The sequence below is a fragment of the Phyllostomus discolor genome, chromosome 1 (genome assembly GCF_004126475.2).
Source record: "Phyllostomus discolor isolate MPI-MPIP mPhyDis1 chromosome 1, mPhyDis1.pri.v3, whole genome shotgun sequence".
In the NCBI taxonomy this organism is placed as follows: Eukaryota; Metazoa; Chordata; class Mammalia; order Chiroptera; family Phyllostomidae; genus Phyllostomus; species Phyllostomus discolor.
In genome coordinates, this window is record NC_040903.2 from 28,822,673 (window position 1) to 28,843,720 (window position 21,048).

Below are 21,048 nucleotides of genomic sequence, written 5' to 3' on the forward strand. Positions count from 1 at the left end.
TAGTTATGTATTCTGTAACAAACCGAAGTCAACCCTGGGCCTTCACCTCTGGCAGAGTTTTTATTGCAGTTGTGAGGAGTGCTCACTCCAGCAGCAAAATCATAGCTGTCTGACTGAAGCGAATCGAGAGACAACAGAACAAAAGGAACAAACCTGAGCTAGAACTGAACAACTCCCCTTCCAGCCCCCTCCCCTTACTCCTGCCTCCCTCTCTCAAGAGAAACTGCATGTCTGCACTCCTCCTGGGAAGTTTTCCTGGCCCGAAATCCCACCAACTCCCTCTAAGAATTGCTGGCTTAACCAGAGATGTTAAGATGGCTTTTTGAGGACAGGAGTCCTCTCCCACCTCTTCTCAAAATGCTGGCGCTCCAATAAGTCACCCTCCTTTTCACCAACACTTGTCTCACGGGTGTGGCTTTCCTTGGGACAGGCTGCCAAACCTGGGTTCAGTTTTAATACCATGTTGATTTTTATTATCTGTTAAGATTTTCAATAAATTGCCACTAATCAGGGATCAAACCCAATCTTTTTTAATGATTTACACCAAACTCTCTCTAATCCAACCCCAGCAGTTCCTTCCAGCATTAACAATGCTCACTGCCCTGTATTTATTTTCCTGATTCTCCCCCAGACCCTGAAGTATTTGTAGTCAGAGTTCCCCTTGAAGTTCCAAATCTGTATCTCTTTTCAGGCTTCATGTGGTGCTTAAAATGTGTTTTTTTGTTTGTTTGTTTGTTTGTGGGAGCAGGCAGAGGGGCTAGAATTCCAAATGATTCTACAAAGCTCCGTTCAGTAATATCTCTGTGAAGCCTTTCTGCCACCACTCTTTTTTCCTCTCCATCAATGAAGTTACAAAATTACGTAAATTTTTTCTCCCTCTGTATCAGTTCCAGGCCAAGTATTATTAGAGCTTGATGCAAAAGAAAACATTATTAATACTGATCCCATCCGTATTTAAAATTTGAGTATTTGGTTTATCGTGGATTTTTGCATGAATTTTGATTTTTTAAAATATTCTTTCAAAATGTTATTTATCTTGCTTATTGAGTTTTTTAGTGCCTCAAATATTTTTGTGCCTGAGGTTAGTGCTCATTCATATCACCCTAGTCTCAGGTCTATACTATATACTGCTGTTATCACTTACTACACTCCACAGTGACTTGTCCACACATCTACCATCACTACCTGGCTGTGACCACCTATAAGGAAATAAAACGGTTTTGTTTCCTTTGTACATCTAAACATCAGTACGGTGTCCAACATTAACCAGGAGCCCATCTAGGAAAGATGAATAAAAACCAAACAAGAAAAAGAAAAAGAATCAAAATTCTTCAGTCTTTAAGGAACAAAGTCTTTCACAAGGAAGAAAATATCTAAGTGGAGAAATGTTATTTAAGAAAACATTAATTTGAGGCGAGCCTTGAGCTAAAAGTAATTAAGCAATGGCACTAAACTCAGTTTTACCTCCGTAAATATCTGTTTGTGGCACAAACTATCCAGTGTATCTGTTCCATATGCTTGTATTTAGGCTACATGAGGACCAGAGAATATTAAAATGGAAAGAAATCTTAGATATTTTCTCATCCCACTTTCCTGTTATAAGTAGGAAACGAAGCCTAGGGAGTTTAAATGTCTCATCTAAAACCACACTAGCGGGTGTCAGAACTTGAAGTCAGGTCACTCATTTCTCCACCTGGTGCTTTTCCCTTAGAGGGTATTCACAAATCTAGAAAAGGGGGCATTGGAAGGTAAGGATTTTTTCCTAAGTCAGACAGAATTATCAATTCATGGATAAAACAAATGAGAATTATTTTATGTATTGCTTCAAACACAATCACTGCTAAAGTGGGGTGATGGGAAAATGACCCTTTAAACCCTTTCCAGTTCTTATCTTTGTCACTAAATTTTCTCTGATTCATTTCCTTCTGTAAAAGAGGGTGACTACTCTCTACCTACTCCAATTCAGGATGGGTGAGGTCTAATTTAAAATACACATTATTCAAATACTCTGTATATGCACAAATGCAAGTTATTTTTAACTGTGGATTAATCATGTAAATATATTATTATACCTAGTCATGCCTGGAGGAAATTAAAAGTAATGACATAGCACTTATTGTCCAACTTGAAGTTGAAAGCTAGAATATAGATCTTGGTGCTGAGTGAAACAATTCTGAATTATATATTTAAAAAAAATAGAGACATGCAAAGGTAGTCTTCTCAGCCAGAATCTTCTTCACAAATTGCCAGGACTTTGAGCTCTCATAACTCTAATGAAATTTTCTAAGGGTGAAAAGTTGCAGGTCCATCACAAGTGTTACAATTAATGTAGCTCTGAGTTATTAGAAAGATAGAAATGATGACCAAAATATGAAACAATTTAGCCTTGAATTAATTTGATGGGATTCATTGGGGAAAAAATAAACTATGAATTATTATTATTACTAACAACATTAGGTGCAAATAAAATACTTCCTTTTTCTACTAATGGTTAGATTTTCTGCTCAATTTCTTCAAATTAACAATTAAGAATCCATGGCTAGCCCTGGCTGGTGTGGCTCTGTAGATTGAGTGAAAACCAAAAAGTTGCTGGTTCTATTCCCTGTGAGGGCACATTGCTGGGTTGCAGGCCAGATCCCCTGTAGGGCGCACACAAGAAGCAACCAACATTGATGTTTTTCTCCCTCTCTTTTTCCCTTCCTTAATAAATGAATAAAATCTTAAAAAATAAAAGAATCCTTGGTTAATTTTTCCCTTTCTCTTTATTTGGTCACTTGATTTACTTAAAATCTTCTTCATGTACAAAAGTAAGAAAAATACTATGAGTTCATTTGCATCTCTGGTCTACAATTCCAAAATCATTTATTTTTATCCCTTCAACATCTATGAAATTTATAAGGGAAGAATTTATTTTTAAAAATTGAAGACAATGAAATACTTGTTAAAAATTGGCCAATAAATAAGCAAGGAGTATATTCCTCACCAAAGCAATAAGGTCCTTTCATTAGAACAAAGAACAATCATAACTTCCAACAACAATTTCAATCATTGTTCTCAAGGCTAGAAATCTATTCACATTCATGAGATAATGTTTGATAAGCTTTTTGTATAAATATTCTTTATTAAATATATACATTTATATAAATTTTACTGGGCCTCATATTACAGATGTCAATTTGTAAGTGAGGGATTTGGATTGGGTGATTTTTAAAGCATAGTTCAGCCCTAAAATTGTGATTATTCTAGGAATTACCTGGAGAGATGACCAGGAAGGAATTCTCAGATATGACTCACAATATTTGGCATTTATACATATTACAGGTCTCAGACAAAACCACTCCAAATAATTCAATAATTGAAAAACTAATGCCAATTAATACAATTGCCTTTCTAAAAAATAAGAGCTCCTGTTTGCAAAGTGGCCATTTCTCTCAAAATTTTCCCCCAGACTTCCAGAACACATTCATCCACAAAACCCAGGTGAAAGAGAGAAGTATAAAATAAAAATCTGGAAGCAATGCAACAAAAAATCAACCTAGATTTAGCAGCATAGGAGAGCTGCCTGAAATTCAATTAACTTGTTATGTCTACCTAATGAAAAAGAAAAGTTAGCACATGAAAATCTTGATAAACTGTATTAATGGAATTAGTGGCATCCTACCCCTTGGCTACGGGTTTTGTTTTTTTTTTTTTTTTTCTGTACTCCATTCCTTTGCCACTGCTCTTTTAATTCTGAAAAGCTCACCTTAGTTATGAAACTGTGCAAACCTTTCCCCAAATAAACATGAAACCATCCAGAAATACAGAATTATGGACACAAAACCTCTCCAGAAGTTTAGCATTTCACTAGCTAATACATTTCACCAGATCTATGTTGGGGAAAAGCATTTAAAAAGGCTTCATATTGAGTTCCTAATTCTCATGATTCTGTGATTCTGATCACATTTCAGACAGGTAATCTATAAGTTCTTACAGCGCCTAGAATTCTACTTTCAGGCACAAAGTGCTTTTCGCTTAGAAAAATTGATACCACATTTTCATTATATTTTGATGTCAATCGCTGAAGTTGTACTAATGTGTACTTATCTCAAAAGTGGCTATGTGAACAATATACCTGTTATCTCTATCTGTATAGGAGACAAATATTTTAAATATGTTTACAGACTCTAAATAATTTTTCTCCATTAAAGAATGCAGTGGCTTCCGCTAGTTTATGGTTCATTAGCATGCACTGACTGTTCTATCGAAGTAATATTGCAGGTAATGCTGAAGGAGCTTTCCTAGAGAGACAATGTCTAGCATAGTGTCTGGGACACAGTAGGCCCTGAATAAACATATGTTGAAAAAACACATAACTGAATGAACTATCAAAATAATTCATACAATGGGTTAAACTTTGGCTCAAAGCACAAATTTTCAAGTCAACTGTTAAGTCTTGTTTGGCCATCGTGCCAGGGAACATATTTTCCCTAGCCTCTGTTTCTTTTCAATGAAGCAGAGGTTTCACTCCATTGGTCAGCATTTGTTTTCTTCCAGTTTCCTTTTAAGAATGTTTCATTTAACGGGAAAAGTTCTTTTCTTGCAGATACTAGGCAAGAGGGTCTCCAAAGGTCACCGGATATAATGTCTGCTAAACAATTCTGATTAAGGGCAATGCCACTGGGAAATTTAGGGTGGTTGGTTGATCTTCATAGTGTATATTTAAAAATGTCATAGTTTGTTTTCAAATTTCAGTGCATAAATATGCACCACATATTTCTAATAGCCCTATTTCTCTTGTCTCAACTTTCCAAGATGGTCTGTATTCTGTCTAATTTGAATGCAGAATTGATTCTATTTAAATCATTTTCTGAAATGAAAATTGGCTCATTTTCTCTTCACTGAGGAATTAATTAACTCTCCCAATAACTGGCTTGAATTTTTTAAATGGAAAAATTATATAGCATTTTTATTTTAGCAAAGAATAATTGTTTATCTTTAAAAACATTTAAAAAGACATTTTGCATTAAGTTCATCATATTTTAGGAAACTACTATAGCAAAAAATTTACATCAGACTTTCTGATTTCTCCATAGTGTCCTTAGATAAATAAACAACCCAATATACCATGTTAAATGCCCCGAATGTCACTGGAAAGAGGATGCGAGCATATTTGTCTATTTTACTTGTGCCAGATCCAGAAGGTGGTGGAGCAGAGGGAGGAGCGGTGGCCGACAACTTCCCAGAAGCCCCTACGGTATTAACTGTGGTCTTAATCCGCCCCAGTCTTGATCCGAACACATGATGGGTAAGAGGAGATCCAGCTGAAGCTTGCCGGGGCACATACCCAGTTCTACTAGGAGTAGAAAAAGAAGAAGATGGAAGTGCTCTTGCAGCAGATATAGTTTCAGCTGCATTTGCATGGCTGAACGGGTTTGGACTGGAAGCTAAGTAAGACTGCGATGTGGCTTCAGAAGATCCTTGGACAACCACGGAAGATCTGTTCGAATGGTTTCCTACCTCGGTTTTGATGCCAATGTCAGATTCAGAGTGAACCAAGGCATTTGTTCTTTTCCTCATGTTCTGATTGGCATTTGTGTTCTGAAAAGGCATAATAAAAATTGCATTGGTATGTCATTTTATGGAGATGTATACAAAATTTAAATGTATCAAATAATTAAAATGAGCTGTGCCCACAAAATAAACATTTACTAATATGCTACAATCGCTTGTTTTGATGTAAAAGCTTACCAAAAAGAAAGTGTATATATTTGAAATGCTGAATCAAAATTTTTTAATTTCAAAATGCTATCCATTTTTATAAGTAAGTAGAATTTAAATCTATTAAAAGAAAATTAGGCTTTTAGGAGTATAAACTACAGTTACACTTGACTTTATTTTAAGGGTTTATGATGACAGCAGTACAGTTCAGTTTTATCATAAATAATATTCTGGGATATGTTGTATACATTTCAGTGAGCTTTGTATATGTTTGCTTTATAAACAGGAAGAATTTTCTTGTGTGTGGATTAACAATAATAATAACCATCCATATGTGCATGACATTCCTAAAAAATCCAAAAGGTTTCATTTCCAGATCCCTGGGATTTATTTTCATAACCTTATATATGCAATTATACACATTATTATAAATCTAGAAATCCTAATGCATTTTAGATTTTTACCACAATAGTGAAAAAACAAAAGAAAATAGATTGTAAATAAAATGTTGTCCCAGACATATAAACAGCATCACTGTATCATTGTATGCATATCTGAGTTCAAATTATTTACCTATAAAAATGTTTAACTTAACATGGAATTCAATATTTTCCATCAAGTTATGTTATGTGTAGAACAAGACTATATTAAAGGCAGATGCATGAAAAATATTAAAATTAATTCTCCTTTTTTTGACAAGCACAATAAACAACTGTGTGGCCAACTATAGATTGTCCATACTAATGAAAGAAAGCAACTGCTCAAATGATTCCCCAAATAATCATGTCTGTCCTTAGATAATAGTTTGACTTTTTTTTTTGCAAAAACTTCTGCTTTGTAATTATGCTCATCCTAGTCAAATTAAGGGTATATAGTAATCACTTTCTCTGCCTTCTCCACCTATCATTTTATGAAATACATGATAGGGGAGGAGATACAGAAGTTGAGGAGAGAGAGAGGGAGAAGAACACAAGTGTGTGATTATAAGAAGGCAGTCTACAGGAAAGTTCACAGATAATATTAATACAATTGAGAGTTTACACAGAAATACTTCTACAAATATCTTTTCTCAATACCACACACATCGAGCAGGTTGAAAGTGTTCGATCCATATATATGTTTGTGAATTATGACTTCAAGTTTTCTGAGAAAGAAAATAAGCCTCACCAAAATGAGAGGGTCTGAGAGGTTTAGAGAGTGTTCTTTCTGTCAGCCTGGAGTATTGTTCTAAGTAGGTGGTAGTTGAACTCATGAGCAATTGTAGTCTAACGTATGGCACCTAATTTAAGTGGAGACAATTTAAACCAAAATTGACATCAACCTAAAAGTTAAAAGCATTATTTACCCTGAATTTTACTCTACGAAGCACATGTAAACAACACTTAACTAATCCTCAGGGTTTGAGTCCTTTTTTACAGAAAAGGAGAATCATTAATTGATTACCATTAACTCTAAAATGTAACACACATGGTGAAGAATATAAAGAAGTGTATGGTATAGTCACAACATCTAAATAAATCTTATACTGTCATCGGTAAGATAAAATGAATACCCACACACAATACAATAAAATATAACAACTAGACTTAAAAGAGAAGGGAAGAGAGTGAAATTGCACAAGCAAGAGAGAAATACATATTTTAAACTATAATCAGATATTTGCATACTGCTTTTTTCCACCAAAAGTTAAGTCATCCATAGTCTTTAGAAATCCTTCTTTTTCCTAAGCATAAATTCTAAGAATTGGAGACTTCCATTTCTGGCCGAAATGGAGCAACAGAGACTGAATTTACTCTCCTGCATGAAATGACTAAGAAAACTAGACAAAATATGTAAAAAAAAAAACCCTATTTTTGAAAATCCTGATTATTTGACAAAATAGTGCCAGAATCACTGACAGACCCCTGAAATCAAAGGGCTAGAGTTGACAGGGAAAGGTAACAAAGAAGTATATGCCAAAAAACATAATGAGCTCCAAAAATTTGAAGAGTCCTATTGAATATTTTGCTAAGTACAGATCAGATATTAAGTGTGGGGTAACTACCAAAGGCTTTGAAAAGAACCACCTGAAAGGATTAGAAGCAGTATCTGGCATACACAAAGCCAGGATAGTGCACGTTTCTACCAGCCAGACTGGAAAATCTCAACATTCACAGAGCATTTTGGAGAGTACTTAGAAGCGCTTTGCAAGGTAAAGCTGATCTATTCCTGCCTGATGAATCTTAAAAGTTGAATAAAAACGGCACCAATTCATCCTCCCTCTCCACATTTATGCCCCTTTTTATATGAGCTGCCCCTGCTTTCCCATCAAGAGATGGAGCCTATTTCCCTACAGGCTTCCTTATGACTTTCTTTGGCCAACAGTATGTGGTAGAACTGACGGTTTGCCATGTCTGAGTCTTAGTCTTACAGGTCCTTGCTTGCTTCCACTCTCAGAACTCTGCCACCAACACTAGAACAAACTTAGGCTAAGTTGACGGAGAAATCTTTTGGAGCAGAATCAGTTATCCTAGTGAGGTTGTCCTGAAGCCAACAGCTAGCTGACCACTAGATGTGTGAGTTTGTCCCAGCTAAGGGACAATGAACTGTCCAGCCAGGCCTAACCAAGATCAACAGAACTCATAATAGAGTTGAAAGCAAAAATAAATTATTGTATTCTATTTAAGTTTTGTAATTGTTTGTATGCAGCATTTTTGTTGCACTAGATAACATATCTAGGCCAGTTAAATCAAGGGTCCTAAAGGAAGTATTCCCAAACCTCTTATGAGAAGTTCCCCAGACATTCTGGGATAATTAGAAGGCTGGCATGCCAAGAATTCATTGAAGACCATTAGGGGGCCCCATTGCCTAACTCCACATGCTAGTTAAAGAACCATGATATTTTGCCCTTCTCAATTCCAGTCTTAAAGAATAACAATATTTTAAAACACGGAAAGTTTTTAGTGATCAACTTATTCCAGTTCCTCATTTATGGTAGGAAAAACTACGGGCAGAAAGATCATGACTGGCTGGAAGTTACACATTGTTACATGGAGTATTCTGCCGAGTTATACAGGCTCTTCATGCGTAAATGTGGAGGAGGCATTAAAGAACTTAATAAACTAATTCTACCTATTTGAGTCACTCAAGTGTTTGTAATAGTCAATTATGTTGTAAAAATTATTCAAGACTTGGAAGTCAGCAATGAGTACTGCATGTTTATTCAATGTTATAATGAAGCATTATTTAACAAGTCCGTGCAAGGATTATTAAGTCTCTAGGAGAACTTACTTGAGTTTGATTTTGCTACTTAATATTGGATTTGAGCCCTAACACTGTGAATTTACCAAGTTATGTATTAATTTGTAGGTTACTGTCCAGTAGAAAAGACCACCAAAAGTTATGATTTTGTTGTCCTGTAGGGTTTTAAACACTTCTGTATTTAACCTAGAGACCTCATCCTGATATTCCCTTTTTAAAAAAGTTACTTGTATCTATTACTCAGAAAGATTTTAAACCAGTTTCACCATTTAAGTGGTTACCTCATTAATTAATGAGCTGAACAAACTTTTGATTTACATCCATTCCATATTTATATGCCATGTTTTTGAAGATTTGAAAATTATATTCTGACAACATCTACAACTAGACAAATTATAAATATCAAATAAATGTAAGAATAGACTTAAAGAAAATGCCTGGAGAAAAAAGTAATCCCAAGTAAAAAGAGACAGGATCAGTCTATGGTGACTGAAGAAAAAGAATCAATGAAGGAAGAGGATGAAAATGGAGAGAGTGTGGGGAGATCTAAGATAGTGGAGGAGTAAGTAGATGCTACTCTAATCTCCTCCCAGGACCAACCTGGAATTACAACAAAATTGTAGAGAAAGCATCCTAATAACCAAGTGAACACTAGCTGGAGGGAAGTCTTATAACCAAGGGCATACAGAAGAAACCACTTCACCACAACATAACTGGTAGGGAGTGTGGAGATGCAAGAGGGCTAGCTGGGCTCCCACGGGTAGCAGCTGAAGATAAGGAGGGATATTTTAGCAGCCAGGAGGTTCCCCAGAGAAGTGTTCAGTCTAAACCATAAGCTGGACTCCCCAGCCTACAGCACCAGAGCCAGAAAGGAATTCAGACAACATCCAGCTGTGAAAAGCAACAGGAATTTTCTCTGCCAGACAGAGACAGCTGTAGGCACACAGAGCCTGTTAAAGAGCCGATGCACAAAATTTCATTTGCAGCTATTTATCCTGGGCTTTGGCAGAGGGGCAGCAGAATGGACTAGAGGTGCTTAAGGAGAGTCTGAGTTTGGTGGCTCTTGAGAGAGAACTGAAGGAATAGTTGACAGGATCTCTGTGCTGAGTCATTCCCCATATTGCAGGAGCTATCTTTCTCAGGAAGGTCACTCCTCTCCAAGTGGCATCAGCTTGAGGAAAAGAAAGAGCTCCACCTCCAGGAATTACTCTGCCCTAGCCTGCAGTCCTTAAGCCAGGATGCAGATTATTGCTTGATTATATTAACAGCTAATCAGCCCAATGGCTGATTAGTTTAACACCTAAGGCCAAAAATACAAAGAAGCAGCCAATATGAGAAGACAAATAAACATACCCCAAATGAAAAAAAAACAAAAGAATTCTCCAGAAGAAGAATTAGATGAAATGGAAGCAAGCAATTTATCAGATAGGGAGTTTAGAGTAATGATAATGAGGATACTCAAATGCATGAAAGAAGACATAGAAACCATAAAAAAAGGACCAGTCAGAAATAAAGAATGCAATATCTGAAATTAATAATGCACTGGAAAGAATAAACAGTAGGTTAGAAGAAGTATAGGATCACATCAGTGTTTAGTAAGACAAGGTAGAAAAAACAACCTAGACAGAGCAGCAAAAAGAAAAAAATTAAAAATGAGGAAAGCCTAAGAAACATTTTGGACAACATGAAGCAGAATAACATCCATATCATGGGAATACCAAAAGGAGAAAACAGCAAACAAGGGATTGAGAACTTATTTGAAGGAATAATGACCAAAACTTCCCTAATCTGGTGAAAGAAAGACACACAAGTCCAGGAAGCTCAGAGATTCCACACAAGTTAGACCCAAAGAGGCCTACACCAAGACACATCATAATTAAAATGACAAGACTTTAGGACAAGGAGTGAATCCTGAAAGTGGCGGCAAGAGAAAAGCAGGTAGTTACTTACAAGGGAGCACCAATCAGACTGTGATCTGATTATTCATCAGCAACATTTCAGGTCAGTAGGAAGTGGCGTGAAATATTCAAGATGATGAAAAACAAGGACCTGCAACCAAGGCTACTTTACCCAGCAAAGCTATCATTTAAAATTGAAGGAGAAATGAGGAGCTTCCCAAACAAGAAAAAACGAAAGGAGTTTGTTAACACCATAACAGTACTGCAACAAATGTTAAAGGACTGGCTTTAAGAAAAAGAAGAAAAAGAGAAAGGAAATAAAAAACAGAGCAAAACAATCTAACAATAAAATGGCACTACATACATACCTATCAATAATCACTTTAAATGTACATGGCTTAAAATGCTTTAACCAAAAGACATAGGGTATCTGAATGGATAAGGAAATAAGGCCCATATATATGTTGCCTCCAAGAGACACATCTCATATCAAAAGATTCATACTGACTAAAAGTAAAGGGATGGAAAAAGGTATTTCATGAAAATGGAAAAGAAAAGAAAGCTGGGGTAGCAGTAATCATATCTGACAAAAAGAACTTTAAAACCAAGGCTATAGTAGAGACAGAAGTACACTACATAATAATAAAGACAACAGTCCAACAACATGATATAACCCTAGTAAACATTTATGCACCCAACATAGGAGCACCCAAATATGTAAAACAAATCCTGATGGATATAAAAGGAGAGATTGACAGAAATACAGTAATAGTCGGGAGTTTTAACACACCATTGACTTCAATGGATAGATCTCCCAGACAGAAGATCAACAAGGAGACAGCAACCTCAAACAAGACACTAGATCAAATGGATTTAATTGATATCTTCAGAATATTTCATCCCAAAGCAGTGGAATACACATACTTTTCAAGTGCCTATGGAACATTTTCTAGGATAGACCACATTAGGACACAAAGCTAGTCACAATAATTTAAAAAGATTGAAATCATTTCAAGCATATTCTTTGACTACAATGCTATGAAACTAGAAATCAATTACAACAATAATACTGAAAAATAAGCAAAGACATGGAAGCTAAATAACATGTTGTTAAACAATGGATGAGTCAACAAGATCAAGGAAGAAATCAAAAGATACCTTGAAACTAATGAACATTAGGACATAACAATCCTAAATCTGTGGGACACTGGGAAAACAATCTTAAGAGGGAAATTTATAGTATTACAGGCCTACCTCAAAACAAACAAACAAACAGCTCAAATAAACAGTTTAACTTCATGCTTAAAAAAACTTGAAAAAGAACAACAAACAAAGAAAGCAGAAGGAGGGAATAATAATGATCAAAGCAGAAATAAGTGAAATAGAGGCTAAAAAAATAATATAAAAGATCAATGAATGCAAGCGCTAGTTCTTAAAAAGATAAACAAGATTGACAAAGCTTTAACCAAACTCATCAAGAAAAGAGAATGGACCCAGATAAGTAAAATCAGAAATGAAAAAAGAGAAATAACAACTAACAGCAAAGAAATACAAAGGATTGTAAGAAAATATTATGAACAACTACATGCCAACAAGCTGGATAACCTGGATGAAATGGATAAATTCCTAGAAACATATAATCTTCCAAAACTAGATCAGGAAGTATCAGAGAATCTGAACAGACAGATTACAGCTAGTGAAATTGAATCAGTAATCAAAAAACTCCCAACAAATGAAAGCCCTGGACTAGATGGCTTCAGAGGGGAATATTATCAAACATTCCAAGAAGAACTAACACCTCTGCTTCTCAAGCTATTTCATAAAATTCAAAAGGAGGGAAGGCTCCTAAACCCATTTTATGAAGCCAGAATTATCTTAATTCCAAAACCAGATAAAGACACTACAAAGAAAGAAAATTATAGGCCAATAGCTCTGATGAACATAGATGCTAAAATCCTCAACAAAATATTAGCAAACTGATATAACAATGCATCAAAAAGATCATACACCATGTTCAAGATGGATTCATCCCAGGGATGCAAGGTTGGTACATTTGCAAATCAATTAATGTGATTCACCACAAATTACAAATCAATATCACAAAACAAAATGAAGGATAAAAACCACATGATCATCTTAATAGATTCAGAAAAAGCATTTGATAAAATCCAGTACCCACATATGATCAAAACTGTCAGCAAAGTGTGAATACATGGATCAAACCTAAACATAATGAAGGACATATATGACAAGCCCACTGCCAGCATCATACTCAATAGGCAAAAAATACCAACACTCCCCTTAAGATCAGGAACAAGACAGGGATGTCCTCTTTCATGTCTCTTATTCAACATAGTATTGGAAGTCCTAGCCACAGTGATCAGACAAAAAGAAGAAATAAAAGGTGTCCAAATTGGAAAGGAAGTAATCAAACTATCTTTATTCACAGATGACATGATTCTGTATATAGAAAGCCTCAAAGATTCCACCAAGAAACTACTATAAATCAGTTCATCAATGTAGCAGGATACAAAATTAATATCCAGAAATCAGTTGCATTTTTACATGCCAATGACAAACTAACAGAAATGGTAATCAAGAAAACAATCCCATTCACATTGCTTCAAAAAGAATAAAATACCTAGGATAAACCTAACCCAAGGATGTAAAAGACCTATACTCAGAAAATTATAAGACACTGAAGAAACAAACTGAAGAAGGTACAAATAAATGGAAGCACATACTGTATTCATGGACAGGAAGAATTGACATAATTAAAATATCCATACTACCCAAAGCAATCTATACATTTAATGAAATTCCTATCAAGAGTCCAATGACATATATCACAGAACAAGAAAAAATATTTCAAGCATTTAAATGGAACTGCAAAAAGTCCCACATGGCAACAGCAATCCTGAGAAAGAACAAAATTGGAGGTGTCATGCTACCTAATGTCAAACTGTACTATAGGCCATAATAATCAAAACAGCATGGTACTAGCATAAACACAGACTCATAGATCAATGGAATAGAATAGGAAACCCAGAAATAAACCCACAACTTTATGGTCAATTACTATTGGACAGAGGAAGTAAACACATACAATGGGCTAAAGATAATTTATTCAATAAATGGTGTTGGGAAAATTGAACAGCTACATGCAGAAAAAAATGAAACCAGACCACCTTCTCACACCACAAACAAGAAAAAATTCACAATGGATCGAAGACTTAAATGTTAGACCTGAAATCATAGAAATCCTAGAAGAAAACATAAGCAGCAAATTTTGGAGCTTGCTTGTAGGAATTTTTTTTTATATCTCCCCAGGCAAGGGAAACAAAAGAAAAAAATAGAAACAAATGAGACTTCATCAAACTAAAAAAAATTTTGCACAAAAAACAAAATCACCAACAAAATAAAAGGACAACGCATAGAATGGTAGAACATAGTTGCCAGTACATCTGATAAGGGGTTAATATCCAAATTTTATGAAGTACTTACAAAACTCAAGAGTGAAAAAACAAACCACCCAATTAAAAAATGGGCAAAAGACCTCAATAGAAATTTCTCCAAAGTGGATACACAGATGGCCAATAGACAGACATATGAAAAGATGCTCAATGTCACTAATCATCAGAGAAATGCAAATTAAAACCACAGTGAGATATCATCCCACACCTGTCAGAATAGCTATCATCAAAAAATCAACAAGCAACAAGTGCTGGCAAGAATGAGGAGAAAGGGGAACACTTCTGTATTGTTTGTGGGAATGCAAACTGGTGCAGCCACTGTGGAAAGCAGTATGGAGATACCTCAAAAAATTAAAAAGAGATCTGCCTTTTGCCCCAGCAATCCTACTTCTGGGAATATATCTGAAGGAACCCAAAACACTAATTTGAAAGAACATAAACACCCCTATGTTCATTGCAGCATTATTTACAATCTCCAATATATGAAAGCAGCCTAAGTGTCCATCAATTATTGAGTGGATAAAACAACTACGGGACATTTACAGAGTAGAATACTATCTGGTCATTAAAAAGAAGAAAATTTTATCCTTTGCAACAGTGTGGATGGACCTGGAGAACATCACGTTAAGTAAAATAAGCCAGTCAGAGAAAGACAAATACCATACGATTTCACTCGTATGTAAAATATAATGAACAAACAAACAACAATGAGAATGGGAACAGGGTCAAAGATGGAAAACAGGATGACAACTAGTAATGGAGGGAGGGTAGGAGATGAGGGATTGTGCAAAAAGAAAAAAGGACGCATGGACATGGACAACAGTGTGGTGGTTGCTGGGGGAGAAGAGTATTAGGTGACTGAAAGGTAATCTAAAGAAAGTACAATAAAAGCATTTTTAAAAAAGAATATAGAGGGAGCAGTATGAAGTGCGCCACTGGGATTACCAACTGAAAACAAAGATCAAATCTTCTTATTTCCAGTTTAAAATTACCAGCAAACTTTTACAGCATAAAGACTATCTTTTTAATCATTGTAGGGTAATGAGCACAGCAGGCACCTACTCCATTTTTAAATAAATTAAAATGAAATGGATATAGTACAGAATCAAGATTTTTTTTAATTAAGGAAATTAAAGAGGAAATATAAAAAAACTTTCAAAGAGACTAAATGGTAATGGAAAAACTACAATGAAAAGTAAAGAATAAAAATTAAAAAAAAAAAACCTTTCTATTTGACCTCCAGATTGCTATTTCTTTGTTTATGGGACAGATATCTAGACTGCTGTAGATAGTGTCTAGGGCACAAAACTTATCTTGACTCAATCCCAAGTGGGCCTAAGAGTACCTACAAAGTCTCTCAATATTCTATATAGCATAACTTATAAAAAAAGGACAGTAGAATTAGTCCGATTTGAGGCTTAAATCTTTGCTCTTTGCCAAGCAGCCAAATGATACTCCAGTTATTTTGCACTGATGTCTAAAGGTCTACTAGGTAAAGAATCTGTCATTTTCCATGGTGATGGACCACAAAAGGATTAAGAAATCTGCTGACCTATCTGGCAGAGGACTCACGAGGAATAATATTCACACAGCCTTTGAGTTTTGAAACCACTAATGCATCAGTGAAAGTGATGTTATGTTTCATGCAGAATGCAGAGATGCCCCATCGATATTCTGCAGACACACAGTGGTGACAAACAAGAAAAGTACCTCAGCCTCAGCCTCATTTGAATTTTAAAAAATTATTTAGTTTGAAATCATTTTGTCATTAGTCACAATAGCCTGGAGCAAGGAAACTGGTGGGATAGAGATGCGAGGTGGCAGATTCAAACACTACCAACAAATTAAAGCAGCAACAGGCAAACAGGAGCAAATCCAAGCAATTCGTCAATTATGACTGCGATCTGACACAATTTCTAAAGGAGTATTATCAACTGCAAAGAAGAAAATTCATCTACACTTATTATTCAAGCCGCAACGAGATAGAGTGACTAACACGAGTTTGTAGAATACAAGCTACATTTATATTACTCAGTTGAGAAGGTAATGAAGTTTAATAAAATGTAGCTCAACTTTTATAAATTAAAAACAAATAAGGCTAATAATGAACAGGTTTATCTTCTAGAATATCAATGAGTCACATACAAAAAAAATTCAATAATGTAAAGACATTTATTCAAGGCTATTTTGACAGGGCTTCAGGGGTTAGCCACACATCTTATTCGATGAGGAAATAAACAAGGTGAGGCAGCTGAAACCACATCCCAAAGTAATGATTTACTGAGGACTATCAGTGTGTTTAAAAACACAGAAGTGTAAAACACCGTCTCAAAAAAAACATGCTAAACATTTCATAAATTGTTACCAAGGGATTCTATCATACATTAAACAACAAAATGCAGTCATGAAAATGCTGATTTCCTTATTTATTGTATTCCATTTCCTCCCAATGTTAGCTTCTAATTCAATGTTTGTATTTCCACAAGCTATAGAAATATCACTTTCGCTATCAGGCACTGAAATAAGAAATTTATGTCTTCAATTTGGAATTACCAGAGAACAAAAGTCTTAAAGAGTTCATTCATTTCCTACTTGCATATTTAGAAGTTGAAATGTAAAATATTAGGATTTCTTGAAGATATGGGATTTTGTGGTTAATTATGTTATAGGGATTCCTAGTGCTTTCTTTTGTCAGTGCTTTATATATTAAATATGTGCCTCTAGCAAAAGAAATCTCTTTGTCAGAGACTTCACTAGTCAGAGCTGAAGTTCGAAATTAGATCAAGTGGACTTGACCTGAGTGCTACCTGGATTTACACCCACCATTCCTGCCAACATAACCCTGGAGAGGGGAGAGGGCAAAGGACACACTACTCACTTTCTCCAAATGCAAACACTAAGATGGATGATTCTTTTCTTGCTCCATTTTGAAAAACAGCATCATAGTTATTCTAAGCATTTATAGGAATAAATACTTGGAGTTAGTTAGAAACTTAGTCTCAGGCTCTCTGTGCAGGAAATCTTACTCATCATTTATGTTATTACTTACTAGTGGTCTCGGTTCAGAAATTGCAAAACATTGGCTAAATGGTTAGGATCGTGGGTCCCCAAATCAGAAAGACTCAAATACTGAATTTTCTATTTATTAGCCATGACATATTTGGCAAATATCTAACCTCTTGAAACCTTAAAGTCCTTGCTAAAATAGAAGTAATAATGAATAAAGATAATAAATGTACAAACTGAATACAATGTCCAGCACATAGTAGGCATCAAATGAATATTATACAGAAATAATCCAGCAGAGGACAAATATTAAGATTAAGGCCCCAAAAAGAAAAAGTGTATTACTCATAAGTCATTACAGGAACAAAATTTTAGAAGACATTTTTTAATATATCTATTAAAATATGGGCTTCATTCCAAATAATAATAAAAGTAGAGAACCACTGAAACCAAAAACAGTCTGTGGTGAAAGCAACCACAAAAAGGATATTAATGGCTGAAAAGAGAAATAATTATTAGTAAATACAAAATGCAAATATTTGAGGAAATACAAAATGTAATAGCAAAATCAAAATGCATATTGAACACGGTAAAGGTGGCAACTAACACTAGAGCAAATCCTATAACTTAAAGTGTAAGGCAAACATAAAATGCTCTTCTATGAAAAAAATAGCAACAGCAAAATCAGCAACAGCAGTTAACTTTTACTGGATGGTTCTTCTGTACCTGACACCCAGCTAACATGCTTTTAGCCAGTGAGCCACCGCACCCACACGCCATGCTCCATGGAGGAAAAATGAGAGCCATAGTATCTCAATGTCCAAACACACAATGAGGGTTATATAAGGGCATTTTGCTCATTATTATATCAGATTACCAGTCAGTCTCTGTGACTTTTCCAGCTATCAGTGAAGTCTAGGAACTGGAGATCAGGAAAATAACAAAGACTGGAAGAACTGATGTCATACAAGGTACGGGATGATATTCACTCCCCATTATACTATGAAAAGACATACCATCCCTGGCTGGCGTAGCTCAGTGGATTGAGCACAGGCTGTGAACCAAAGTGTCGCAGGTTCGATTCCCAGTCAGGGTACATGCCTGGATTGCAGGCCATGACTCCCAGCAACCGCACATTGATGTTTCCCTCTCTATCTCCCTCCCTTCCCTCTCTAAAAATAAATTTTAAAAATCTTTAAAAAAAAAAAAGAAAAGAAAAGACATACCTAGAATATTGGCTCATGGTTAAAAATTTGGCAAACCCAGTTTGACTGACACACTTTCTAAATATACTGGAATATTAAAAAGAATTGTATATGTGAAGATATTTGTCTGGCATTATGGTGTCACTCTTCTTTCATCTCTTATTTCAATCACAGTAATCAAAATTACTTTCTTCCACATACAAATTGAAAGCAGAAAATGAGGCAATGAAGGGCATCAAACCAGGCATAGTAGAAAGTACCAAATGTCAAGAAGACAAAAAAATAAAAATGTTAAGAGGTTTTAATCACTGCTATAGACTGAACTGTGTACCTTCAAAATTCATACATTGGAGTCCCGATGCCTCCTACCTCCATGTGGCTGCATTGAAGATAGGATCTTCAAGGAAGTGATCAAGGTTAAATGAGGACGTCATGAGGATGGAGCCCTGATCAGAGAGAACTGGTATATTCATGACAGCAGAATACAATCAGAGAGCACTTCTCTGTGTCATATAGGGACACAGCAAGAAGGCCACCATCTGCAAGTCAGGAAAAGAGCCCTCACCAGAGTCCACACCTGCTACAACTTTATGAAAACTTGAGCCTGAATTTGCTAACCTCTGAAACAATAAGAAAATACATTTTGGCTCTTTAATCCATCCAATCTATGTTATTGTTACGACAGCCTTAACAAACTTAGACAATAGTCTAACTAGGGTAAAAATAAATTTAGAAGATATATTTTAAAATAGTGTTGCATTAACTAACCTTTTCACAAGGAAAAAAGAAACAAAACCTAAACAAACGTGCAACTTTCTCTTTTCAGGCGTTTTCTCATTGTTTCTAGTCTGCTCTGTCCTCTCTTCCCCACTGAGGGACTATATTTTTCTGGTAACCAAAGCCTAGGTAGAGTCAAGATGAAAGACAGGCAGACACTGAGATGCTTCGGGCAAGAATTAAGCATTGATTTATTTATAATATTTTTAGTTGTCTTTGATCAGTGGAAATGCTTTTATATCCACTAGGAGCACCTACAGCCTCTGCTTAAACTGTCTAAATTGTCTGGATATAACAACCTTCCAGGATGCCTCGAGTTACTCTCAGTTTCTCTGCACATTCCAGTTTGGACTTAGCTCCAGATCCTTCTTTAACTACCTAATATTTTTCCCTAAATATTTTTGCCTTTATGTGTAACTTGTGTGTGTTTGTATGTGAATGTGTGTACATGTGTTATGGATTTCAGAGCATGTATTTATTTAAATATTGGAGAAAAGTAATTGATACATTTATAACTTTTCACTTTATATTAAAAGTATTTTAATTCTAAGCCCTGGCTGGAGTAGCTCAGTGGATTGAGCATGGGCTGCGAACCAAAGCATCACAGGTTCAATTCCCAGTCAGGGCACATGCCTGGGTTGCAGGCCACGGCCCCCAGCAACCACACATTGATGTTTCTCTCTCTCTCTCTCTTTCTCCTTCCCTTCCCTCTCTAAAAAAATAAATAAATAAAATCTTTAAAAAGTATTTTAATTCTTAAGAATAGAGTTAATATATATGTCGATATCTGATAAAACATTGTAAAAGAAATCTTACTAGGTTTTTAAAATTCCTAATTTAGGTGGCTAAATAAATTCATTTTCTTAAATCAACCGCATTGTATGGAAATGAGTTTTTCAGTTTTAAAACATTCTGAAAATTACATTTAAACTTAGCAAACTCTTATACAATGTTTTTCTTCTTAACATAGACTTGATATGATGTGATCATAATGAAATTGTGCTATGATAAATAGCTACCCAGAAAGATTTAGATCCACGCCAACATTATAGGAGGCTGGCACAGCAAGTAATCTGAGTCACAGTTTTATCTGCATCAGCAAAGGCAACAGGGGTACTGTCTAAAAAGCAATAATTTATCAAGACCAGATCCTCAGTATATTTCTGCTGGGAAGAAGATTTCACAGTCCAAACATCATCAGCCATAATCCCTTGTCAAATCTTAGCTATGCAGCAGAAGAAAGTCTTTGATGAGCCAAGAACCTCACTTAAAGCAGTCTAAGTTACTTTGGAATATTTGCCAATGATTGCCTACTGAATCAAAACATTTATAATACCTTTAATAGATTTATTTTTAGAGGAAGAAAGCTCACATCCCATGTTTTACCTCTTGTTGGAAGTAATAGAAGGTCCACAATTAAACTTATAACCCATGAAGGACTCACTGAAGACATTGATTCACCCAACTAAATCATTCATTCGCAAATATGTATTGAGTGTTCAACCTTTAACTTATTTTGCTGGGCATTGGGAGTACAGAGAAGAAACACAGTTCTTGAAATTTCTTGCAGGAATTATAAAAGTTATAATAATCAATAAATGCTATAAAGCAAAACTGGAGAAGTTAAGGAGTACATTACCTAGCCTGGCGGCTGGGAAAGCCTTTTTGTGAAAGCAACATGTGATCTGCAACTATTAGGAATAGGCAACTAAGTCTTAAGCAAGTGAAAGAACTGCTGGGAAAGAGCAG

At 35.4% G+C, this 21,048-nt stretch overlaps 1 protein-coding gene across 1 annotated transcript in view; it reads right to left on the bottom strand.

Moving 5' to 3' along the window:
* Positions 1–1,055: 1,055 nt before the first annotated feature.
* Positions 1,056–21,048, bottom strand: part of GABRA4 (gamma-aminobutyric acid type A receptor subunit alpha4) — a 71,552-nt gene continuing 51,559 nt past the window's right edge. Inside the window, exon 9 of the mRNA XM_028507072.2 lies at positions 1,056–5,580. Within this exon, the coding sequence (XP_028362873.1) occupies positions 5,047–5,580 (534 nt within the window). The 3' untranslated portion in view covers positions 1,056–5,046. The remainder of the gene's footprint in view (positions 5,581–21,048) is intronic.